Source organism: Drosophila eugracilis, unplaced genomic scaffold, assembly GCF_018153835.1.
Source record: "Drosophila eugracilis isolate 14026-0451.02 unplaced genomic scaffold, ASM1815383v1 contig_1765, whole genome shotgun sequence".
NCBI lineage: Eukaryota > Metazoa > Arthropoda > Insecta > Diptera > Drosophilidae > Drosophila > Drosophila eugracilis.
The window spans coordinates 3,634,017-3,658,019 of NW_024572605.1; the positions used below are offsets into that span (position 1 = coordinate 3,634,017).

Consider the following 24,003-nt stretch of genomic DNA (forward strand, 5'->3'; position numbering starts at 1 on the left):
GGCTCTTTGGGTTCATTTTGGAGCTACGAAGCGGGTCTAGAACTCCCAGCTAATGTCACCGGCAACATGACAGTCGACAACATGACAGCAAAAAGTGTTCGGAGCGGTCTAAAACTAAACAAAAGCCGGGCAAATAAAGCAAAGGCGAAATCTATGTTAAAACACAAGCGATTAGAATCGTTTTGGTAGACTAAAACACACCTAATTGCCGGACAAGTCACTGGAGGACGGCTAATTGAAACGCCGCCCGCCCGTGTTTTTTCCCTCCAACCAGATTCAGTTTTTTTCTTTTCAAGGTCCAGTTTGAGTTAATTCAGTGTGTACGGTGCAAACTGTTTTTTCTAGATTGCTTCATTTTTTCATTATGTTCGCTTTTTTCTCGTTGCGGCTGCACACAGAATAATTTCAATTTTATTTACCTGTCTTGGGAGCGGCCATGGCCAGACACGTTTTGCTTTTGGGCCCAAACAGCCAAACAGCCAGAACACAAGCTGAAATAGAAAAAATGCATTTGCTGAGCATGCAAACCGCGAATCGAGGGGACAATAAATACGGGCGACCGCCCATTTTTATGGCAATCAAATGCGTTGTTTAATTCGAATTGACTTTTTGAACTGGCTGGGAAACTGGGAAACGTGTCGCACGTGCCCACACCGCCCCCTGCGGTATATTATTCGATTACTGGTGTAGGGATTGTCAACTGTCATTTCGATTATGGGGAGATCGGGGGAATTACTTGGTTATAACATCGAGATAACAAAAAGCCACAAAGGACTGACCTACAATTCTGATAGAGAGCACTTGAATTACCGGCTATCGGTATTTAATGATTGATCGGCTGGCAGAGATACGGATCTCTGATAATGGGTGGCTTTTAAAAGTGAGTTAGATGCAAGTTCTAGTTGAAAGCTATATAAAGCCAACAAAAACTCTACCCTATACATTTATTACCACCTCTTACACCCATATAATCTTCCAACTCAGCAGGTTCAGCTGGAACTTTTAAAGTACTTTCCGATCAAACTTGTGGGTAAAGCCTCTTGCGAAAGTTTTCAGTGTAGCCTGGCCTGGCAATTGATAGTTATACCATAAACTTGCTTTTAGAACTATTGCACAGCACCCGAAAAACAAAAGCCAGCCGAAAATATAAAAAAAAATAAATGCAATCAGTGGAAGTTGCCCTCTCCTTTTCTCTTGGTCAAAACAAGTTGCAGTTTTGGCTTGGCTTGAATTGGATTGCGGTGGGCGGTGGGTGGTAGGCAGAGGCAGGGGGCGTGGCTTTGGGTCGGGTGCCAAACTTTGTGGCATAAACTTTTAATGAGTTCTTTTTATTTGCGATTTGCATGGCCACGCCCCCCATTTGTCACACAAATGAAATCTGCCAGAGCGAAATTGCATTAAGTTGCCGCTTTTAGGGCATTCATATCCACCCAAAACCCACCACCCACCGCCTAACGCCCATCGCCCAATCTCAATGACATTGCCTACTTGGAGGAGCCAAACTTTGGTCAAAGAGTCCAACCACCCCAAAAAAAAAAATTCCCCAACCCCAGCCCCTCGATGGACTCAATGATGAGCAGAAAACAAAAATTGCGAAATAAAATAAATAAATATGCCCGAGTGCAAAACTTTTAAATTGAAAATGCGCTTTGAATATTTCAGCGCTTCAGATCCTCCGGATCCTTTCGCCATCTTGTGCGCCATTGCACTCGCTAACTGCACTTGTGCTCATCTTTGTCTCTGCAGCCCATCTAGCCATCGCCCGTCTTCCAGCTTCCTGCAGCGCCCACTTTTCCATCTGTCGACGTCTGCGAAAGGCGAAAATAATTTGAAATTTTAATTAAAAGTATTTGGGCAAAAGTTGCAGCGCTGCCAGCGGCTCTGCTTTTCTATCACCAGACAAATACGACAAAATCAAAAACACAAAAAACGAATAAGCGAAATCACGAGCGGAATTGGCAAGACTTGGAGGAAACTATTTCCGGGCCTGCTTTCCAGCCCGGCTTGGCCCGGCCCGGCTCTCGCTCGATGGCATTTCAGCTTAAATTTTAATATCGCCGCCGAAGGCAAAAAATTGTGCACTTGAACATGCAGCCGAGATTTGTGCGGGATGGGGAACGAGGGGAGGGACAAAGTTGCAATTGTTGCCGATGCGACAAGTGTCCTCTTTACAAGAGCTTCACTGCTCATTTCATCTATTGAGAGTTTATGCGGCAGGGGGATAACAAGAACTACAAGGTGAAGTTTAAATATATTCAGCTTAGAATTTATTCGGTTTGAAATATGTTTTTAATATAACTCTAAAAATAGTTTACTTTATGTATAATGGAGTACAACTTTACTTTTGCCCAATTTACTTTTCTCTCTTTAGTTCCCGAAGTTCATTCCCGCATAAACATCCATCCTCTCAATATGCGTGATGCTGCGTGTGTGTGTCGCAGAAATAAAAACCAAAAAAGCAAAACTATTTGCCACTCCTGGAGTCCACTACTTTCTTCTAGCCATAATTAAACCTTAGTAGCTGGCTGAGCAAAAAGGGAAAGAAGCCTCAAGGAAGAGGCAGTCTTCAATGTGTTTTCCCTTCGAGACGCCTCTTCGTGTTCGCTGCAACGAGGACAGAAAGAAAGAAACTTTATTAATAAAAGTTTTTCCTTTGGTATTTTAGCCAAGTATTATTAAAAACTTTCATATACGCAACGCCGGCAATGCCACACACACACATATACAGGCACACACCGCACACACACACACCGTCACACGTGTGCCCCAACATATGTCGACGTCTGTCGGAACATTCAAGCGTTAAATTGTGGAGGCCCTTTTTATGCATGCGACAATATTTGCTGCTGGCTGCTTTTGATTTTTGCTGCTTCTTGCTACATGCTACATGCTTCTTGGTCTTGGTCTTGCTCTTGCTCTTGCTTCGTGCTTTTATTAATTTCGTTGTCATGACACTGAGTTTGGCAAGTTTGGCTCGTGGGTGTCGAATCAGCAGCTAATTTGCCGTTGTTTTGAAGTCTTCACACGTCAATATTGTTGACGAAAGAAACGAAATTGAAAAGCGTAAATCAGGCAAATATTCTGCCAAATAATAAGTTTAAAATTATGTGTGGGTGCCTGTCAATTGCAAGCGAAAATGTCAGAGTTGTTAGATTTGTATTTTATCTGTATTTCTATTGGAGTTCCGCTAACTAACTGGCAAATGATAGAGTAGGGCAGACTCACTGGAAAACTTAAACTACTAAAGTTATGTCTTATTATACTTATTTTTAATTTCCATGTAATTTGTTATGCCACTTTTTGCCCTACAGTCTAGGCAGCCCTTTCATGCTGATGGTTACCAAGGCAAAGTGAATAGTTGGGTCGGCTCTTTGGCAGCCTTGGCAGATGACAACCCCTTCGGGGGAAGTCCCGTCGGGCTGCCTGGCTGGCTGGCTGGTTGCTGCTGAATCTGTATCTATTCGCTGTTGTCGGATTCCGGCTCTCAAACTATTTGCACATTGAGTGCATGCATATTAGCATTGGAAAGAGAATATCTAATGAAGTGCGTCCCGTCCATTAACCGGGGAACGCATTTTCTCTTAGTTTAGTTCCATTAGAGCGCTGTCTGGCTTTGACTAGAACCCGATGCGACTTGTTTTTTTACGGCTCTCACTTAGCTAGACAAACTAAACAACTAATTAAAGTAAACCAAAGGCATTTAGCCAGAAAATTCGTTGACCAGATGGGCGGAAGCAATAGCTAAGAGCGAGCACACACTCTCGCACTCCCCGGCCATGAATATGCAAATATGAGGCTGTCATCCAGCAGCTCATTTCCATTCCCGTTGTACTCGTACTCGATCTCGCACCCGTACGCTTTTCCATTTCCCTCAATTGGGCGCGTTGTTCATTAATTTGCTGTCTGGGGGCTGGGGAAAAGCTGGATACTGATGCTGAGATGTCATCCCAGCTGCTTGGTTGACATCGATACGGCAACGGTTGACTCTTAATTGATTGGAGCCATTTAGGCTTCGGTCTCCTCAGTCCCAAAGCGATGCCCCCATCCTCAGCTTGGTGGTGTGAATCTTTGCACTTGTCTTTGAATTAATTAAAGAGCGTGTTCTGAAGTCAGCCTGCTGGCTGGCAAGCAGTTGCCACCAGACCAAAGTTATGGAAATTGGCAGCCGAAACAAGAATTTACAAAACTATTCGGATTTAGCACATTTCTAAACGACGACAATATATACTAAACAGTTTGTTATTTATAAATAGCCGCCAATGATAAAACAAGCGTTTTTTATTTAAGTTTCGCACTGAAAGAGTATTGTTTATTTTATTTATAGACTTTAAGGGAGACTATATATGTTGTTGTGGGCATTTGTTTTAAGATTACAATTCTTGAACTAGAAAAGAAATGTAGGTTTTATATAATCGAAAAGGTTTTAGATCGACGGAATTCTTTATTCCCCATCAGTACTCTGAAAAATAAATGCTTAGATTCCATCTGGATTTCCCATTACGAATGTACGCCCAATGCCAGAATTTGATTGTTCTTAAAACGACATTTTAGGCCTTATCATCATATATGTCTTCTTTAAGGAATATGAAAAATCATGCCACTCCGAAGTGCTCCAAAAGACTCCCATACCATCGTGGTCATATATAGTATCGCCTTCAGAGTAGATGCCATTCAGATTGCTGGACAAGAAAAGTAATATTTTAAGAATTTATAATCTTTAATGTAGTTTAATCTTACCTAAAACCGCATCTGTCTCCATACCACCAGGCTCCCTCTCTCTTAGTAGCACACCCCTCTTCATTATCATTATCATAGGTGCTGAATTCGGCATATAGATTGCGGGTTAAGCCATCACCAGCATCCCCAGAGTATTTACCCAGCGACATAAGTGCATATGACGTATCCTCATCACCCACCCTGAAATTATCGTATTCGGCGATTCTTTTTTCTCCCTCAAAGTCCTCCAAATGTACAGTGAGCTCATACTGAGCTGACGTGGTGAGTTGATGAAGGGCTTCCAGACCTATAAAGAATTCTCCTTCAAGGTCTCCGAAACCTTTGCGGTATTCCTCCCATGTGCGGAAGAAGCTAGTTTTGCCATCTAGCCGCCTCTGGATTACCGTCCAACCAGATCCAACAATAAGGCTATTGCACAAGATCTTGACCAATCCAAGGTTTGCTACTTCGAGTTGCTGGAATCCAGTGTAATTTTGGAACTTAATGCAATCATTAGCATGGAGTCCCAATCTGTCAGCTTCCTGTATCATCCAGTTAAAATGAGATGTTTCAGTAGTTGACGTAGTTTCGATTTCCTTTGATTTGAGGCTCTTTATCAGTTCTTCACCGTCTTTCAGATTCTTATGACAGAAGTCCAATTGCATATTCAAACTGGTTACCAGCTGGTTTTTAAAGTCCAGGGTGGTAGTGCAGTTTTTGCAATCTTTTTCTTGATTCATAATCCTTTCCTTACTTGCTGAGCATTCTTGTAAAGACTTTTCCATTTCTTCAAGTTTCATGCTCTTTAGCTGAATGATTTCCTTGTTCACTACCTCAGAGTTTTTTAAAAGGTCCACGAGACGCATCTGGTGGTCATAATTCCAAGCAAGTTGCACATATTTCACTGTGAGCTTTTGTAGGAGACTCAGCAGGTATTTCGGTGTAATGGCCCCTTCATCACCGGGATCGGTAACGAGTGCCCTTGCCTTCCGAACACACTCGATTTCAGATTCCGAAAATGTATCTTCACGAGTTTTAAACGCCCAACGAAAACCTTGAGAACTGCACACACTTAAAGCGATCACTATCAACGTCAACTGAGTTGCAGCTACCATTGCTTCTCCTTCGGCCAACGAATTGTGACTGAGATCGCCCATAAGCTGGACAATATTTTATATTAAGGGCTTGCCCTGGGGCATATGCAGATTACCAGCTGACTCATTTTCGCAGCAATACGACTGTTGATTGTACCTCTGCAACTATGTATGGATATATTTATTTATAAATGATAAGGCAGGAATCAAGTTCTCACTGAATTAAACTTATTCACAATGCTTAGGTTCTCTGAAAGCCAAGCCTTTCGTCACTCCTGGGATTTAGAATAAATCGAATAAGAATCAACCCAAGTTGCGTCACTAAAAACCTGAAACCTAAAATAACCAACCCAAAATCAGCTTCCGTTTTAGCTGTTTTAAAATGAAAATTTTTCAGACAGTCGCAACAAGAATCTTTGCCATTTTCTTTCTTTATTAAATGACGGCTTTGAGCGGGGAAGGAGGCAACTGAGCTGCCTACGGTTGCCACACCAATTAAATGGTTATATTTTATTAAAAGAGCGCTACAAAAGACACATTGCCAATGCCTTTGCCATTGCCACTGCCACTGCCATTGCCATTTTCCATTGCCATGGCAAATAGACGATGCGACTCTCGCTCATTTTGCGGTGCAACTGAGCGTATACGCAACGCGGGGGCAAAGTGCCTGGAAGAGCCACAATGGGCAGGTGTCTCGACGCCGTCGGTTGCCATAACGCCCCTGCTGACGTGGCACTACCCTCGATCTCAATCCCAAACCCAAGCCCGAACCCCGGCCCGGTTCGGATTGCAGACCGCCGCAGGACGGGGCAGACAAACGCTGTTATTTATTCCGGATTTGTCTACCTTTCCCCTTTTTTATTTATGTTTGGCAGACGCCAATTTTCATGGCGGTGGATGCAGCTCAGCTGCGTCTGCAGGTCTGTTGGTCCATTGGTCTGCTGGTCTGCTGGGTTGCTGGTAGTCGCGTCTTCCCAGGGCAGCAAATCTGGCGGATTCCAGCATCCCCACATCCACGTGACTTTGGCTCCTGATTCTGCCTCAGCTCCTGCTACTGCTTCTGATCCAACCAGCCGGAAAATAAAAGAAACCCAAGCTAAGCAACCTCCCCTGTCCCAACTGTCGTCGGAGTTGCCAGCTCACCTTTGATTGTCTTAGAGCGGCATGCTGGTCAGCCAGTAATGAAATCTGCCCTTAAAACCGGCAAGAGGCGTGGGGTGGAACCTTTTAGCCATCCCTTTGTTTGCTATCTCTGCACAAAACATTTCTGCTGTAAATATTTTAGCTGGAATTGTGGCTTTTGTTCCTCGGCCTTTGTCTTGGACGGAATTGAAACGTTTCGGATTGTTGCCAGTCAAAGTGCAAGCTGCTGCTGGACTCTGTCTGTCATTTGGCTAAACACTTTAAGCAAACTATTTTTGTGAGAAAGACTTTTGATTAAAAAACTTTTCGCCCGGCAGTCCGGAGAGCAAACAAATTCAATAAGTGAATCCTGTGAAAATCAATAGAAAATCGCCACCAGATGCCAGAATTGCTAATCTAAGCCACAAAACACAGCCGCAGAATGGGGTCTCGAACTCCGTTTGGAATTAGAGGGGGGATGATGGGGTGTGGGGTATGGGAGGCACATAAATTCAAGATGTGGCCATAAGATTTATGACGATTGCGAACGTGAACGTGGAATTTTCGGGAAGCCCCCTCAGAATAGACACCAAAATGGCAAGAAAGAAACGGCGGCAACATTTGCGAGCCTCTGGCCTTTGAGCTTTGCCAGCTGAGAGGATGAGGACGTGGCCGAGGAGGAGGACTCCGTAGAGGACTCCATGGCCAGCAATTTACAGTAGGCATATAAAATACACATAAAAATTGAAACTGCTCTTCGGCCAACTCCAGACATGGCGGCCAGCGAATGGGGCGTATACTTTACGCATTTTAAGTTTCAATTTCACAGTCGAATTTATGGCCAAAGATCCGAGTGCTCCTCGCTGCGGATATGGCTGCGCCATGGCTATTTTATGGCCACTTCCGCTGACCAAAGGTCTAAGTGATTTCTGACATAAAAACATTACCTCATGTCATGATGGAGCGGCTACTGATGAACTTCCTTCGGGTGGGCGGCAGTCAGCCAACGCCTAAATCAAATTTTTCACTCGCCCATTTCCGCGACGCTTAATGAAATCCGGCAAATATTTTTCCATGCCATTTCCATTGCCAGCAATCAATTGTCAACGTCATCTCACTCCGGGAAAATGGAGCTCGGGGGCCGCCATAATCCGGCTTATTATGCAAAGTAAATGCGCCGGAGTCCGGACTCCCGACTCCCCGGCCTTGATAATCTTTGGCGATATTTCATTGTCGTCGCCGAGGCTTGTAAATGCGTTAACAGCCCTCGATTCGTCTTCTGCCCGGCTCGAAATACTTGGGTTTCCGGTTGCCGCTTATGCACTTCCTTTGCTCATTTGTCGCCAGTTTGTAACTCGCGGCCATATCTGGTTTTCCCTCAGATTTTACGATGCCTGGTCGTAGATTTTCGTCACATGCAAATTTTCCATCTCGTAATCGTTCTCGTCTACAGAAAGAGAAATAAAATATGGGATATCAGGACATAGGACAACTTTTGTGATTTTTCTTGGTACAAGATTGCCTTTCAAGGAAGCCGAAACTTTAGCTATATGAAAAGTATCAACTGGAAACGAATGGAGATATCAGCTTGACCAGTAAACATAAACTTGAAAGTTTTCACTGTGTACCAATTTCCGTAAGCGGTCTCGATTTCATATCACATCATGTGCTCTCCCAATTTGATTGCCGGACTGGAGATTCCCCTTTTTTTTCGAGTCATTTCCATATTAAATGGTTTTCCTTTGAATTGATGAAGTATGATATTATACAGGGCGCCTTTGCAAATGATAACGACTCAGATTCAACCCCAATTTCGGACACGTTTCGTTATATTGGGGTCTCAGCTGGGTGTGCGATATGGGGTTCCCCTGCTGTAATTCTTGTAATTTTATTTCTGCACCATTTCTATTACGAATTCATTTGCGTATTCAAATTGATGGCCAGGTTATGGTTTCCCTAGATAAGCAAGTAAATATTCGAAATGAAGGTTTACACGAGTCTTTAGTTTTTAATTGAATTTAATAAGGAAACAAGTAACAATGTCTAACAACCTATGGGTCTTCCTTTAGTAGTACGCTCTCCATCCTGTCAACTTTTTGTGCAAATGCAAAGCATGGAAAAAATCGGATAATACAACCCCTTGATGATCCACCTTGTAAGCTGTGCATTGCATATTGAACAGCTTCCTCCCGCTTTTCCACGCTTTTCCGCAACCATTTTACCCATTATGCCTTCCACCGCTGCCCTCAAGTTTTGTAATTTTCGACATGGCATTGGAATGACTTCATTTTGAGCTCGTCCATGCAAATTCGCAACTGATTTTGGGGCCAACTCACATTGTCATGTGAGTGTGTGTGTGTGTCGGAAGCGAAGAAGATGCAAAAACGATCTAAAACCTCTAAAATTAAGCTATCATAAGGTTTTACAGCTGGCCATCAACATGGAGCACAAGGTGGAATCCTCTCCGCCAGAAAAAAGCCAGATGTATAAAGAGCCAAAAAACGAAATAAGTGCAGTGCAATGTCATTAAAGCTGGCAAGCAGACAATGAGCGGTAGAATGGAACTGGGAACTGGGAACAGCGAACAGGACGTCCAGGATGACTATGGCCAACATAAAATCACAACACACTGCAGATACGGGAAATGGTTGGGGTAGAAATGCCAACTTGGCTAGTTTTTCTGAGTTTTTTAAACTGTTCTTGGGGAAAAGAAAAATATAAAAAAAACTACAAAGGTTCCATTTAACATATATATTACAATAAATCTAATTTATATGATTAATTTATTTACCATTTATTTAAAATAAAATATTTTAAGGTAAAGTTAAACCCATTACTTTTCCTTCTTTTCTGCTTTATTTTAAGTCAGCACCACTGACTATATTACTCAGAGAGGAGTCCACCTAGTGCCCACCGCTTATCGGACCACGTTGTGTGTCCTGGCTGAATGTCTCCGTGTCCCGCCCACTTTCCACCCAGCGCCCTCCTTCCTGCCCCACCACCGCCAGCAAGCCCTCCTTGTGCGTTACGTATACGTAAAGCTGTAATCTGTGCTTATAAAATGGCAAATGGCAGAGCTGCAGAGGGTTTTTAATTGTCTGTGCCGGATGGCCAGTCTTAAATGCTTCAAGGAGGGCAGCACACACATGGAATGGCCAACGACTTTGTCGAGAATTGCTGGCAGGCAGAAAAAATGTGGAGGAAATGAAGAAGCGGAAGGGGGCTGAGAAATAATAGGGTTGTGCTTTGGGTTTTTTAATTAAAGCCCTCTCATAACATTATGTTAATGTGTGCGGTTGCCTTTGTCGCCCACGCACCTGGACCACCTGTCGTCAACTCTTTGGCCAACTAATTACTAGCTGAGATTGAAGTGCCAGCTAGAAAGTTATAAAAAGTAATTGGCTGGCAGTCATTCCACTTGATTTCGGCCAATGTCCTCTACCTCCACCTCTACTCGAATGCAAATTGAGTGTGCTATCAGCAACTGTCGGTTCCTGTTCCCTCTCTCCGCCTGCCAGACCCAATAAAAAGGAGGAAAAAACATGACTTTTGGCGTGGCCAACATCGTGGCCCACCTGTTTTGGCCCTGCCATGCAACGTTTTGCCCTTTTCGGACGCTTTTTGATGTCGGCAGATTTAGCGCACGTAGCACATTTTAATAACGTCGACAATTGTCATATTTGTGCAACCAAAAAGGTTGTCTCTGCAACGGATCTGGCCGCGGTACGCGATCTGTCGCTTTTCCCGAAATTGCAGCAATTACTTTTGGCCAGCAGTGCTAGACGGGCTTCGCAATTAAAAGCTATGGATGTGTAATCGCATTTGTTTGGTACTAGTTAGAGTCTGCACTGAGCATTAAGGTACAAGCTAAGAGGGAATCTATTGAAAATTCATGCTAGATTAACAGTTCCATGTTCCTTGTTCTTAGGAAAATCACACCAATTGGTGTGCTGGAAAATATATAAATATTTTTCTATCTCTAGTCAAATATTTTATTTTAAAAAATGTATCTTTTCACGACCTTATATAACAACCTTTTATGTTAGAAATACGCAACTCTGGTACCATTTTATTGCTGAATGGCCTTACCCATTCCTAGGCTAACCACTCCCAGGACATTCATCCTAAACTCCCAGACGAATTCATTTTTATTGGCAATTTTTTACTCACCACCCCGCCCTCCGCGTGTCCACAGCGTGTCATATCAATTGTCAATTTTAATTGCCGGCAGTTGTCATAACTCGGTTGTTAATTTTACAACTGTTTGGATCCAGAGAGCTGTCACTAGATAGCGCCCACGACACATTTTGTGTTTCTTGTTTCGACTTTTTCTTCGCTCGCTGGCCTTTTTTATGGTTATATAATAGAAAGCCTGCGGAATCGCCGAGGCTGTGGCCATATTCGATGATGAGCCAGGCTGCTTAATATGCAACTAGCAGCCATATTGAATCATCTGAGAGGCCGGCCGCCCGGGGTTTCTGTCATTAATGAGTTTGTAACTGGGGAGGAAGGGGTAAACCAGAAAAAATCCATCACAGATTGCTTTATTTATAAGCTTAATCCTTAATCTTTGAATATTATATGCAATCGTATTATAGATGAAATGCAATATCAGGTAAAATTCTTATGGAAATATATATTAAAATATGAATACATTTATAAACCAAAGTCCTCTTGATCCTGCAGCCTCTTGAGACTTCTTTCCCTAAATGATATTTTCCAAAAAGTGTTATTTTTATATCTTAACCATATCAAACAATCTTTTCTCTCAGTGCTACCTTGTTGCCTGGGGAAATGCCCATGCTGATAAGCCTGACTCACAGTCACGTAGATATGATTTGAAAGAAATCATACATTAAATCGGTGGACTGGACGACGGCACGTTTAATTGCGGCCGATAAGGTGTTCCGCGGAATCCTCGGGCTGGGATCTCCGCACCCATTACCATCACTATTACCATTACCATCCCCCTCTCTCATCCATAGACTCATTCCCATTCGCAATTAGTCAAACGAATTTGTAGCGCCCAGCTGAGGAATTAATCAGAAGTCGTCGCCGTTCGCTGCTCGCATTTAAAATGCAAAATGCGTGCGCTAAATTACGGCGAACTGTGAGCCACAAAAGCCTAGGCATTTTTCAGCAAGCAGCATGTAAAGAGCCGGCTCGGCTCCTTTGTGGCCAAAGAAGTTGGCCCCAACCAAAGAGACCCCCATCCCATCTCATCCCATGCCCAAGTCCAAGTCCAAGTGTCGTTCCCTGGCAGATGATGATGACTCGTTTTGGCGTCGTGCTCGCTGGCGCGTCCACATTTGAATACTAATTGCATTTGGCCCGGCTCATAGTCCGCCAATCTCTTTTTCCCGGGCTTGCGGTAAATATGATAAACAACAAAGCGCGTCATTTTGACATTTGCCTGTTTTATGCGCCCACGTTGCCACCACGTTGCCTTGGAGTCTGAGTTCCACAGACTCCCACGATTCAGGCCAGCTCCATCCTCATCTCCAGCTCAAGCTCAAACTGAAAGCCAGGCTCAGAGCCAGCTCCAGCTCCTCGGTAATCGCAAATAGATATGCGGCTCAGATAATGATCATCTTGTCGGTTGGCTTGCTTTGAACTTAAATGGGTTTTGTCTCCGTGCTGCTGCCGCTTCTGCCGGTTTTTGCCTGTCTGCGGTTTTTGGCCCGGCTAAATTTGCCATGTATTGGCCAAAAGGTTGGCTGCCTGTGCATTTTTGAGTGGCAGTTTTGCCTCTACAACTCCCGCTCAAGTGTCACATTTTTGTATGGCGCAAAATAGGAATATTTAACCGTGTTTGGGCAGACAAACCCTTTATTGATTTACAAAATGAGTCATTTTTCGCAAAAAACAATCCTTTTTAGGGCTTTATTTTAATGGTTTCCTTCGGGACTTTATGGCCTCATAATGTTGACTATTTAATTAAGTCTGTTATAGATTTTATGTTACTTTAAATTGGCTTCCATATTAAAAGATTTAAAAAGAAGCCAAAAATGTTTTGTCTGGCGACAAAAACTACCACAAAAGCTCAGTAAGGTACCAGATGTGGTTGTATTTCTCTTCATTTAAATGTTTTTTGATTGCATTTTGGAAATTCATTTTAAAGAGTTACATTTAGCCTGTTTTATAGTTGCTATATGTAATCATCATTTTTCCTTATTGGAACAAGATTTAAGTTGAAAATTGTCTAGCAATGGAAAAGGTTACATGAAATTGGTTCAATGCCCATTTATGTTATATTTTCGAAAGAAGGATACAGGATACCTAAGAGCCTTTGTCTTATTACTGAGGCAATTAACTTTTATGGCATTCCCCGCAGCACAGTTTGTCGCCTGTTGCTCTCGGACAACAGGGCACAATGAATAATCATCGGGTGACTACAGTGGAGCCGCTCTGGCCATTCATTTGGCCACATCTCTCACAGCATCAGCGGGCGACTTTGGGGAGCTGCAAAAATGCCCGGTAATTATCACTAAGACGCGCCGCCACTGATTAAGTATGCGACACCGCCATTCGGTTCGGGGAAAGGCCAGGGCAATGGCAACGGCAACCAAAACAAACCAAACCATTCCACCAAGAGCTCCTCTCGAATTCTGACAGCTTGCGTACGGCTGACATGACAAGCTGCCAGCACCGATGACGCTAAAAACTTGGCCCATTCTGAGCTTCAGTTTCAGCCTCAGTCCGAATCCGCAACTGCAATTGCAGCTCCGGGCTGAGTGGCGATGGGACTTCGAAGGCTGGTGAGCCGTTTCATGTTGGCAAGTGCCGACGACTGACGGCTAGATGCACTGCAAGAAAAACTATTTCCTTTGAAGAACGTAAGGAAATCAAACCATCTGCATATAGTTATGATAGAGTGACTGTTTTCCTTCATTATAAAAAGTGAAACAGAATTCTGAGAAATGTCTTGACAATCTTTTGACGATTACAGCTGTACATTCTATATAACTTTATTATTAGATATTATAAGAAGGATAAGAGATTATAAAAGCTATAATTTTAGGTATATTATTATTTACTTTTATCATCCTTTATCTAGTTTTACCTATTTTTCAACGTGGAAAAAGGGAACCGAAATGAAGAGCGAGGATCCGAGTCGAGAGTTGCATACAAATGAGGCGTAGCCAATGTTGACAATGAATATTAACCTTGAGTGGTGCTCCAGCCGGTTTTTGCCTGGCCAAGGTCATACCACTGCATCTCGATTCAGATAGCAGAGGATGTGGAGATGGTGTGATGAGATGGTTGCCGATAATTGCCATGGGCATCATCGACTGTAGTCGACCTAATGGAATCGCTGTGAATGTCATTCGGGCTGATGTGTGTAATCGATTCTGCGGCCGAGTTGGTTTTATTAAATGAAATACTAAAACGTCATTTATTCGATTTTAAATTACTTACAAGCTGAGGGATGTTACTTATTAACTATAAATGCTACGGGGCAATTAATTTGACTGTCGACCTTGATGCTCCAGATTTTAGCGACAGAGTAAGAGCTACAGATGTCTTAAGAGATTCAATTGGGCTTGAAGAAACAGTTCCCACATCCTCCTTGGATTCCGCTATATAATTTGAAGTGCTATCGATTGGGTTCACATGCGAAGTTTGCATTCCCAGTCACTTGGCGGGTTAGCCAGTCAGCTATTTGGCCGCCTTGCACCTCGACATTAAGGCAGTTGGAGAACAGCAGCCGAGCTGGATTTAGACTGCTAACCCAGTTTTAATAATCACGAAGTGGAAGTTACTCCGCGGTAATTACCTTTTGCATTCGCTAGATTTTTCAATTTTTTTCTTCTGTTTTTCTGTTTTTCCGTTTGCTTTTTTGTTGCCTCTTGTTTGCTGCACGAACGGCAGTTTGCCAGTGACTGACATATCGCATCGAATAAATCGCAGCCAAAGTCGAAACTTAATAATTTTAGAGTATAGGCAATAGCTTAGGCTTGTCTAGGCTCTAAAATTATGAATTCTCGCTTTGCCTTCGTGCCCAATTGCGATTGCCTACACTGCGCCAAAAAACTTTACACCGGGTTCTTGCGTCCAAACTTTTCTCCGTCTTCCAAGGTTTCCGGCAGCGGAAGCCCTCGAGTCTCCGGAATAAAAATGGTCCCCCCAATGGCCAGAACGGAGAAAACTCCGAAGATGAGAGGTGCGATCCACAGGCCATAGACATCCAGATCGCAGATCATCGGTGCCACTATGGAGCCCACTCGTCCTATCATCGAGCATAGACCAACTCCGCTGGATCGCACCACCGTGGGAAAGAGCTCTCCGCCGTACAAGTAGACATTTGGAAAGGTGATAGAGGCACCAAAAAGGCCAATGGAAGCGCAGCCTACCATAACATTATCTCCCATGTGGGAGAGACAAGCCAGGAGGATCAAGCCTACGGCACTGCAGCCGTTGGAGAGCAACAGAGTCTTCTTGCGACCGAGGTACTTGGTCATAGGCACACAGAGACAGGTGCCGGGAATGCCCACACTGGCAGCGATAAGGTTACTAATAAAGATGTTGCCGCCCAGCCTGGTCACGTACTGGGCAGTGCCGTAGTAGACCATGCAAACTACCAGCCAATTGTTGGCCATGCATATGGTCTTTAACCGTAGGTAGGGTGTCCGGAAAAGGTCAATCACGGTGCCCTTTTTGGCCGGCTGGCGGGCTGCAAGTGCCGCGTAGGCAGCCTCGATTTCCGGACGGATAGTCTCAGTAGGTGCATTGTTGCACTTGGCTATCTTCTCCAGAATCTTAATGGACTTGTCTGTCCGACCGGTGGTAAAGAGCCAGCGCGGTGACTCCGGCACCAGGAAGATGTAGATCACGAAGACCACCGAGAAGATCGTGATGCTGAACTGGAACCAACGCCACTCCCGTATAAAGTAGGCGAATATGGCCAAGGAGGCGTGGCCGACACTAAAGGGAATCTGGTACAGAATGGCGACTATTTCTCGCTTCTTGGGACCGATGATCTCCATGATGAGGACGAAACTGAGGGTGGAATTAGATATGTAATAAGGGGAGTATCTCCACAATAGATGACCCTCGAACCCACCTCGTGGTCATAGTTCCCGCCGTGGCCACAGCCACGAGAAATCTAAAGACACAGTAGAACCAAAAGTAGGGCGACAGGCAGACGATCAGGCCAGTGCCCAGCTGCATGAAGCAGGCAATCAGGAAAGCAGGTCGTCGTCCACATCTGGGGATTAAATCGAGAAAATATCGTTACTCAGTCGGAATAGAATAGAGTTGAGAAGTAGGCTGATTCTCAATAAGTCAAGACTCACCGATCGGCTATAACGCCAAAAACAATGCTACCCACCAAGATGCCAAACATAACTAAACTTTGGGACATACTGGCCAGGTTTTTCTTGTCGCAGGTTAGATCCCATTCGGTTATAATGGTGGACTTGAAGACGCTCGTGTCGAACTTGGTCTCAGTGCATGCGTCACTGCAGGGATCCGTGACGTTGGGTGTTTCGCAGGATAAGGGCGTCGGTGCAGACAGGAAAATGTGCCCCAAAGTGTGCCATCCTGTTCCGAACTTGCACAGAATGACGATGGAGATGAAGAATAAATGGTATCGCCGGAAGTCTCCGATCTGCGAGATAATCGGATCGCTGGTTTTTTCCACGGGCTTCAGCGGCTTTGGCGCCTTCGGCTGCTTCGCCTCCCGCTCTTTGTCGGTCATTTTGCTAAAAAAAACTAACAATTTTGTCTATCAATGTAATGATTATCGGAATTTGTAAAATAATTTTGTAAAATAAACTACATTCAGTTATTTTTCTCTGAGTGCACAGGCCTACCTAGCTGAGTAGTTTCTTGGTGGGTGGACTTTCTCAAATATTTGCCAGCTCTAGCGCAAATTGGACATATCGAGCGGTGCGGCTGGCTCAGTGCAGACTGGCGTGAAATTATGGAACCCGGGCAGAGATAGAGATTTCATTTGCAACTGGCCACCGTTAAACCGGTTTTCGCATAGCCAGCAAGAGAGAGAGCTTCAGCGGCAGCGTGACAAGTCGCAGCTTGGAGATACCGGAGCCGGAGTTAGGGAGGGAGTCGGAGGCATTAGCACTTGGCCAACGGATCCACCGCCAAAATGGCATTTTGGAAATAGGAGTACGGCCTCCATTGCCGCTGCAGTCTGTCAGCCAGCCAGCCATTCAGCCAGCCAGCCCAAAAGGCCAAGAGACTGGGGCTAAACTTTTACTCTTTAAGTAGGTAAATGAAGTCGGCTGCCTGGTTAATTGGAGGAAGGTGCGCCCGGGGACCCGGCCCGATGCTGGGATCTAGCTGGCAGATTAAGCCATTGTCTGCCTGGAGATAACAGCGAGTCCCAGTTACCCATTAAGATGGCTTAATTAAGGAAGCACTGGCTCAGTGAAAGTTTAACCTGAGAGCGCAGGAGAAAGAGAGGCGATGGTCTGAGATTTCAGGTCGGAGATTCCGCGACAAGTTCCCACGGCAACGACAACCTGTCTGGCGGAGGCATTTTGCGCAATCGTCAGTGGCTGGCAAAATGTCACAACAATTGCAAATAAATTATATATGCAAATTGGATGGCCAATCAATGGAATAACCATTCGGAAACGCAGCGTTATAATACGATCGCCACATGATAAATCTCGTAAGTCACCGAGCACCCACATGGGAGTAAGAAAGACCACAAATGCTTATGGCAATGCCTTTGTTTGGTCTCGTGAACTGACTTTGGATAAAAACCATATAATTTTTAGTGCAGAGAAGCCATGTTTATATTGGTTTTAGAATTTAACGAGTTTTTAATGGTGTGGTAAACGAAAATCAAAGAGGAACTATCAGGGATTACAGTTTGAAGTAGTTCTGAGAGTTGGGATTGCTTTTAACCAGAATTAAAGTAACTTTAAGGGTATTTAGAGAGGGTACTTAGAGAGTTACAGAATCACCCATTAAAGTATTAATATCACATTCTAAAAACCACAACTTACCTTGAATTTCTTATAAAAAACAACAATTCAGAGCTCTTACTACACTGCCTTGCAAACTATTCTATTGATAATTGTGAATCGGAACGTACGGGGGCTTGTCGGAGGCCGAAATTATATAATTCAGCAAGTTGATTGATAATTCTATATACGTAATGTGAGACTTGATGAACCACGTCTGGAAGGCTTCAGCGCTCCACAATCAATGGCAGAAGCATCTCGTCTGGCCTCTGTGGAAAACTGAGATGGCTATACGGTCGCGTGTACTTTAATCACAGATGATAAGAGACGTTCGACAGTGCGGCGATTAAGATTAAGACAGACAGTTTTAAATGCCCTGAACTTGTGTGTCTAAGCGAGATAACAAACGTCTATATAGTGTATTTATAGTATCACAGTTGTTTACAAAACTGCCTCACCTGCGGTAAGCCTTCTAAGAAATGTTTTTCATATAATCTTCTAGGTAAACTTTGAGCTAAGCCTCTCTCTGGGCTTCTGTTTTTTAGTTCATTAATGAAGTTCTCTTGGCAGGTATCGATATTAGAGTTATAAAGTAGAGAGACATTATCACGCAATCTTCATCATTTGAACACGCGTTTGCCAAACTTATTAATATTTGATTTGCAAACTAAAGCTGGAAGTTGATTTATTTAGCAACTCGATAATTGTGCTTAATGTGATAATATTTCTAGCAGATAACTATTAGCTATAAATAAAGTTTTTACGTTCTGCCAAGGCAACTAATTAATGTGTGAATATAATAAATTAACTTTAAAGAGAGCATTCCATGAAGTCATGATCATCTGAATGAATGAACGAACGATTCTTTGAGATGATGTGGTTATTATGTGATAAGTTTGATATCTATAAGCTAAATCATATGGAAATCCAACTAAAACATCTCATAAATAACTTTATCAAGGCAAACTGTATTCATGATATTAGCACAAAGTACAAAGCAGAATCAATGCCCAACTGATCTGCCCTGCAGCCACACAGCTAAATCCAATTAAAGAGCTCCGTTTAATATTTACATTTGGTGGCCTGACAAGTGGTCTAAGCCGATTTCGGTGTCCTGAATGGTCCGCCAACCGGACTGTTTAGGCCAGATATTCGCAGTGCCCGGGCGGAGTGGAGAGGGTATTTATGGCGAGGCAACGCTCCAATTAGCACACAAAAGGATTACAGGGGAAATGCCAAAATTCTGGTGCAGAACAGAGGAGCCGAGGAGCATTCGGCACTTGGCAAGGCCAACAAATGTTTTGGCCCGGCTTTGGAGCGCTTTGCGGTTTTTCTTCCATAATTGCAGGCCAGGCACTGAACTGAAGTGGACAGTGGTCGAGTGGACCATTGGACCGGAGGACCATTGGACTATTGGACGAGTGGCCCTGGCCGCCGGATTGCGAGGAATCCACTTGAGAGCCAGCGAGCAAATCAAGCAGCAGGCATTTAATTTCAAACTGCCCCCTCATCCTCACACACCAGGGCGCAATCAAAATATTTTATAGGTTGGCCATAAAGAAATTCATAAAGCGAACAGCAGCAGCACCAGCAGCAGCAGCAGCAGCAACTGCAACTCTGCCAATTCATACGAAAATTGCTAACTCAGCGCTCACATATATCATTTTTATGCGCGACCACGCCCCTTTCAGCTCGTAGTAAATTGACAAATGCAGCAGGCCAAGTCTGTGAGATGTCTTTGCCACTATTTAAGGTCTTCCACAGCGGGCATTGAGGGGTGGACATGGCTCTGGCTGTGCATGTGGATGTGGATGCTACAAGCTGGGAGCAACGGAATGAAAAAGCGCACCGAAAACTATGAGCAACGCTTAGCGAAATAAAAGTGCTTGTAATATGTAGTTAAAATCCAAGTATGGCGATTATTTAGGAAAACCATGACTAAGAGATGCTCTGCTAACAGATAACATTCCAAGTTTTTCTTGTTTTTCCTCAAAAACGTAGTATTGCTAGGGAAAACTTACCTGTGCTAGAACTCACTCTCTTTCTGGATCAACACTTCACACCTGCCAAGTGTTCGTTTTCAACTGGCAAAAATCAATATTCTGGCCTTACTTTATACTGGCACTTGGAAAAATGGCTAAACTACCCCTGGAACATAAGCACACACCTTCAGCTACCTGTTTACTTATCAAGCATCTGCCTGTCTGTCTCATTGCAATTAGCTACCTGTTTAGGGGAAATGGATAAATTACTTTAAAACGTTCGAGTGCAATAATAATGGTTTATGACACCAGCTTTTTGTTAGGAATGCTTACAGCTAAAGCTAAATAAATCAAGTTTACGTTATAACATTTTTATTTGTATTACGATTATGCAAGTCCTGTAAAGAAAGTCTAAATGACTTTTAAGTTTAGGGGTAAATGGGTAAGCAGATGGACATCTTTATCAGTTACTAGTAACAACCCTTTTGAGTACCAAACTGTATAACTATTTGGCTATGCCCCAGTCCTATTAAAGGGTATTCCCTACAAGAAGAAGCAGCTAGAAACAAAGCGCCGCATCAACGCTTTTGGCCCTGGTTGCCTTGGCTTTCTACCCCCCTGCAGTCCTCAGCAGTCGCCCTGCTCCTCTCTAAATCCTCTTTGATTAAGTGCTCAGTCTTTTATGTGGAGATTTTTTAATCGTTACCTCGTCCTCCCAGTGAAAAAAGCTGAAAGAAGGACCAGAGTCCGAAGGGCGTGCATGTGACCATGCCCCGTAGATTAATCGCTAATCTGTCCCTAGAGGGCGTACTGACATTTTTAAAAACTGCGCACAGCTCAGCAGAGCTGAGAGGCAACGGAGCTGCCTCATGGCTGTCCACTTCATCCCGGGCCATTTGGAGATGTCTTTGGTTTTTATTGTCGGACAGCACTTGGGCACTGCTCCATCATTCCCATTACGTTGCTGCCGAGGATCGACGACTAGGACTCGCATTCGGTCTGCGATTCGCACCTCTTTTTGTCAGTACCTTTTGGCCGCCCTTTTTGGCTTTATAAATAAATTAATAAATTTAAGCCAGCATTAATTATTATGCTGCTTGGCCGGGCGAGCAGATTAATGTTTTAATTTCGCTAGCCTAGGCTCCGATTAATTTATGCGCGCCCTGTTTGCAATTTGTGCGCTGTTTTTTGAGTAATTTCGATTGGCCGGGGGGCGATAAAGTGCATTAACATGGAATGCGGCTGCCGCTGCGGGCAGCTAAAATTGTTAATTTCGAAGCATAATAAAACGCGGCAATATGTTGCAGTTAAGTTGCGACGGGCCCCCTTTCAATTTGCACTAGACGGACGTCCTAATGTGTGTCACATAAATCACCGGACAGCCTCCACTGCGGTTGCCCATTTCGGTGGTTTTCGGGCCAAGGATTAATCCCAGAAGCTGGCGCAGATGATGATGAGCGGCCTGCCAACACTTACCAGATTGATGAGTCAACGTTGAGGGACCTGAATGGCTTGCTCTCTCTTGTATACTTCGCTTAAACAATCTGAAAGTGGCCTTTTAATCTCTCTCTAAGTTGCTCACTTAAGTCATTTATATGAGAATCGCTTCCTAGAAGGTCATTAAAGGTACGTTTTTGGCTTGGCCATTAAATGAATTTTGGTTTAAGTGCTGATTGCCTGTTACTTTCTTTTTAAGTTAAGTACACTTTAGCATACTCTTGTCCTAGGCTAACTAGGATAAGTTGATCTAGGAAGAATAATAACCAAATTATTTAACGTAATACGAAGCTCAAATTGATGACTTTCCATACAGGCCTCGACTTAAAGGGCTTTAATCAATTCCTTGGCCAGTGGCCCCGTCTCGTACCGCGTGTATCCTGATTTACGCGTGACGGGCACGCAATTGGAGGCGTTTAATTTCCGCCGCCGACAGCCGTTCTCACCGCAGCCTGTCAGTCAGCTGGGCAGCTGTCATAATACCGCTCCGCATCGTGGGATTCATAACACCCACGGCCTACGACCTACGACCCCCGATCCTTGATTACCGATTCTCGGGGCTGCGGCAACTGCTCCGACTCGGATAGCAGTAGACCAGAAGGTAAATAAACCCCTTGTCAGGGCCGCAGCTTTATGCATAATTAGCTTTTGCCAAGCGTAACTTTGGCTCCGTGCAAATGTTGCAAACTTTTAATTTATGCCTAGGATGGAGAGGGGTAGAAAGGTATAGTAGCATCGGTTATAGTTTGCCGTTCAGTTTGCTCTACATACTGCATAAGCAAACATATTTTAATTTGAGGTTGTGTTTACATGCTGCTCTGTGCCACGCTTCAAGTCACACAACACGGCAGCAGAAGCCACTACTGCTACAAGAGCAACAGCAACAGCAACAGCAACAATAATAAGAACAGGACCTAGGACAACGGGAATAAGAGCATCAGGAAGTCCACCCTACACAGGGCTACAAAAACTTTCCTAACTAAATTCATTGTCATTAAAAAAGGGGTTTCCAGAAAGTTAAGTTAAAGTTGTTTTTCCAAAACTATGTTATCATTATTTTATTAGGCAAGTTGAAAGGGGTAAATTGTAAAGTAAATATAGTCAATTATGGATGTTAATAAAGTAATTATTTCTCATCTTGTTTGGCTAAAAATGATGATAAAATATAACCATAAATCAGGAAAGGGAGAAGGGAAATGTCATAAAAATTCATTATTTGATTTGAATATTCTAAACTTATTCCTTGCTGATCAGTGGCACATCCGTTAGTGTTCCAAAAGCCCAGCCCAGCGCAGCCCAGTCGCATACGCATTCAGTGCATTATCGCCAGTGCCATATCAGACACAAACATAAATGCAAACAATAATATTTGCTTAAAATTGGCTCCGCCCTGGACACAAGGGGGTACTAACCGATATTGGGGGCGGGCTGGCCGACGGCAAAAGAAATAAGGGGCAACATGTGTTTTACATGGGCGAGCGGACCGAAGCTGAAGCTACTGGGCGACATGTTTGCTGTTCAATCAGTCGTTCAGTTTATGGACCCCTCGATAGCCCCCTCTGCTTCGATATATATATGCACATGCTGCATACTGCATACTGCTGCCTCCCGAGTGTTCAACTTCACAGCCTTGTTTACTCTCCAGTTTGTTTTCGCTGCTGCTGCTGTTGCTGTTGCTCCGCATTGCGTATACGCCGCGTTTGCTGTGGCTGCCCATTTTGCACCTGACATTTTTGCACTGCCTTTGCTTTGGAGCTGCTGCAGCACTTTATGCAAATGCACCCAAATATTGTGAACGGCCCCGAAACTCTTGTCCGTATGTTCCATACGTGAATGCTGGCCCCACCTGTATTTGGTTTTCTGGGTCCCAGAAAATGTACTTACATGGCCGCTTGCAACAAAGAATCCAGTTCAAATGCCAAGGCCTAATGGTTGCGGAGGGGCTGCTTTTAGCCAGTTGAAGTTGTTAGTATAGAGAGTGTGCATGTTTTAACTAACATAATATCATGAATAGTGGAATTTTATTAGAATTTAATCTGAGAATAAACTTTAACAATGATTTATGATTGAGTTCTTCGCTCTTCTCCCATTATAATCCACATAAAATTGCATTTCTTCTTCCACCTTTTCAGTTATTTAAAAACCATTTCCAGCTTTTCTATTTCCATAAATACTAATGATGGCTCATGGCTTCATCGACAAGAGATGCCCACAAAATGGTACAGCACATGGATGGCAAAGTGCCCAACAATGATTTAATCCCTTGGCCGTGCAAAATGCATTTTAATTACGCGCACGCAGCGAGCAGTGCACTTTAGCATACTTAACAGGGCCACTTGGTGAGTTTTTACTGCTCCTGCTGGATGCCGGCACTCTAACAATCCTGGCCAAAACCCCCGCTCCTTGTGAGCCCTCTGGTGCTTGTCTTTTCGGTGGCTGCGGGATTTTAAAATGCACATCATAAATGCATTCATTTGTGACACTTGATGTAATTTGTTAGTGCGGTAATTACATAAAAGTGCAATGGCCAAACAATCACACACTTAAAAGCCTTTCCCTGGGGAGCAGCGGAGAAAGACCGAGTGGGAGATGTGGGTGGCCTGGATGGCAGATTGGGAGCACTTCCGGTGCATGCGTGTGTGCGAAATCGCATTAAAA

General features: G+C 43.8%; 1 protein-coding gene across 4 annotated transcripts; it reads right to left on the reverse strand.

The window, feature by feature from the left end:
* Positions 1-14,299: 14,299 nt before the first annotated feature.
* On the reverse strand, positions 14,300-19,949 carry LOC108109266 (organic cation transporter protein). Of its 4 annotated transcripts, none has more exons than XM_017217751.2 (4): positions 19,888-19,949; positions 16,229-16,646; positions 15,997-16,140; positions 14,300-15,932 (listed from the first exon to the last, which is right to left on the reverse strand). In XM_017217751.2, the coding sequence occupies exons 2-4, from the start codon at positions 16,630-16,632 to the stop codon at positions 14,969-14,971; spliced, it is 1,512 nt and encodes a 503-aa protein (XP_017073240.1). In that variant the 5' UTR covers positions 16,633-16,646; positions 19,888-19,949; the 3' UTR covers positions 14,300-14,968. The 4 variants fall into 4 exon arrangements, with proteins under 4 accessions (XP_017073240.1, XP_017073239.1, XP_017073241.1 ...); XM_017217750.2 differs by lacking the exon at positions 19,888-19,949 and adding an exon at positions 17,909-18,099; XM_017217752.2 differs by lacking the exon at positions 19,888-19,949 and adding an exon at positions 17,998-18,092.
* Positions 19,950-24,003: the final 4,054 nt, after the last annotated feature.

What these genes read in the sequence shown, in the direction of transcription:
- LOC108109266 (XM_017217751.2), bottom strand. Translation starts at nt 16,632, where the DNA reads ATGACCGACAAAGAGCGGGAGGCGAAGCAGCCGAAGGCGCCAAAGCCG. An exon ending in TTTGGCGTTATAGCCGATCG is followed by an intron (nt 16,141 to 16,228) that starts GTGAGTCTTGAC and finishes TTTAATCCCCAG; the next exon opens with ATGTGGACGACGACCTGCTT. An exon ending in GCGGGAACTATGACCACGAG is followed by an intron (nt 15,933 to 15,996) that starts GTGGGTTCGAGG and finishes TTCCACCCTCAG; the next exon opens with TTTCGTCCTCATCATGGAGA.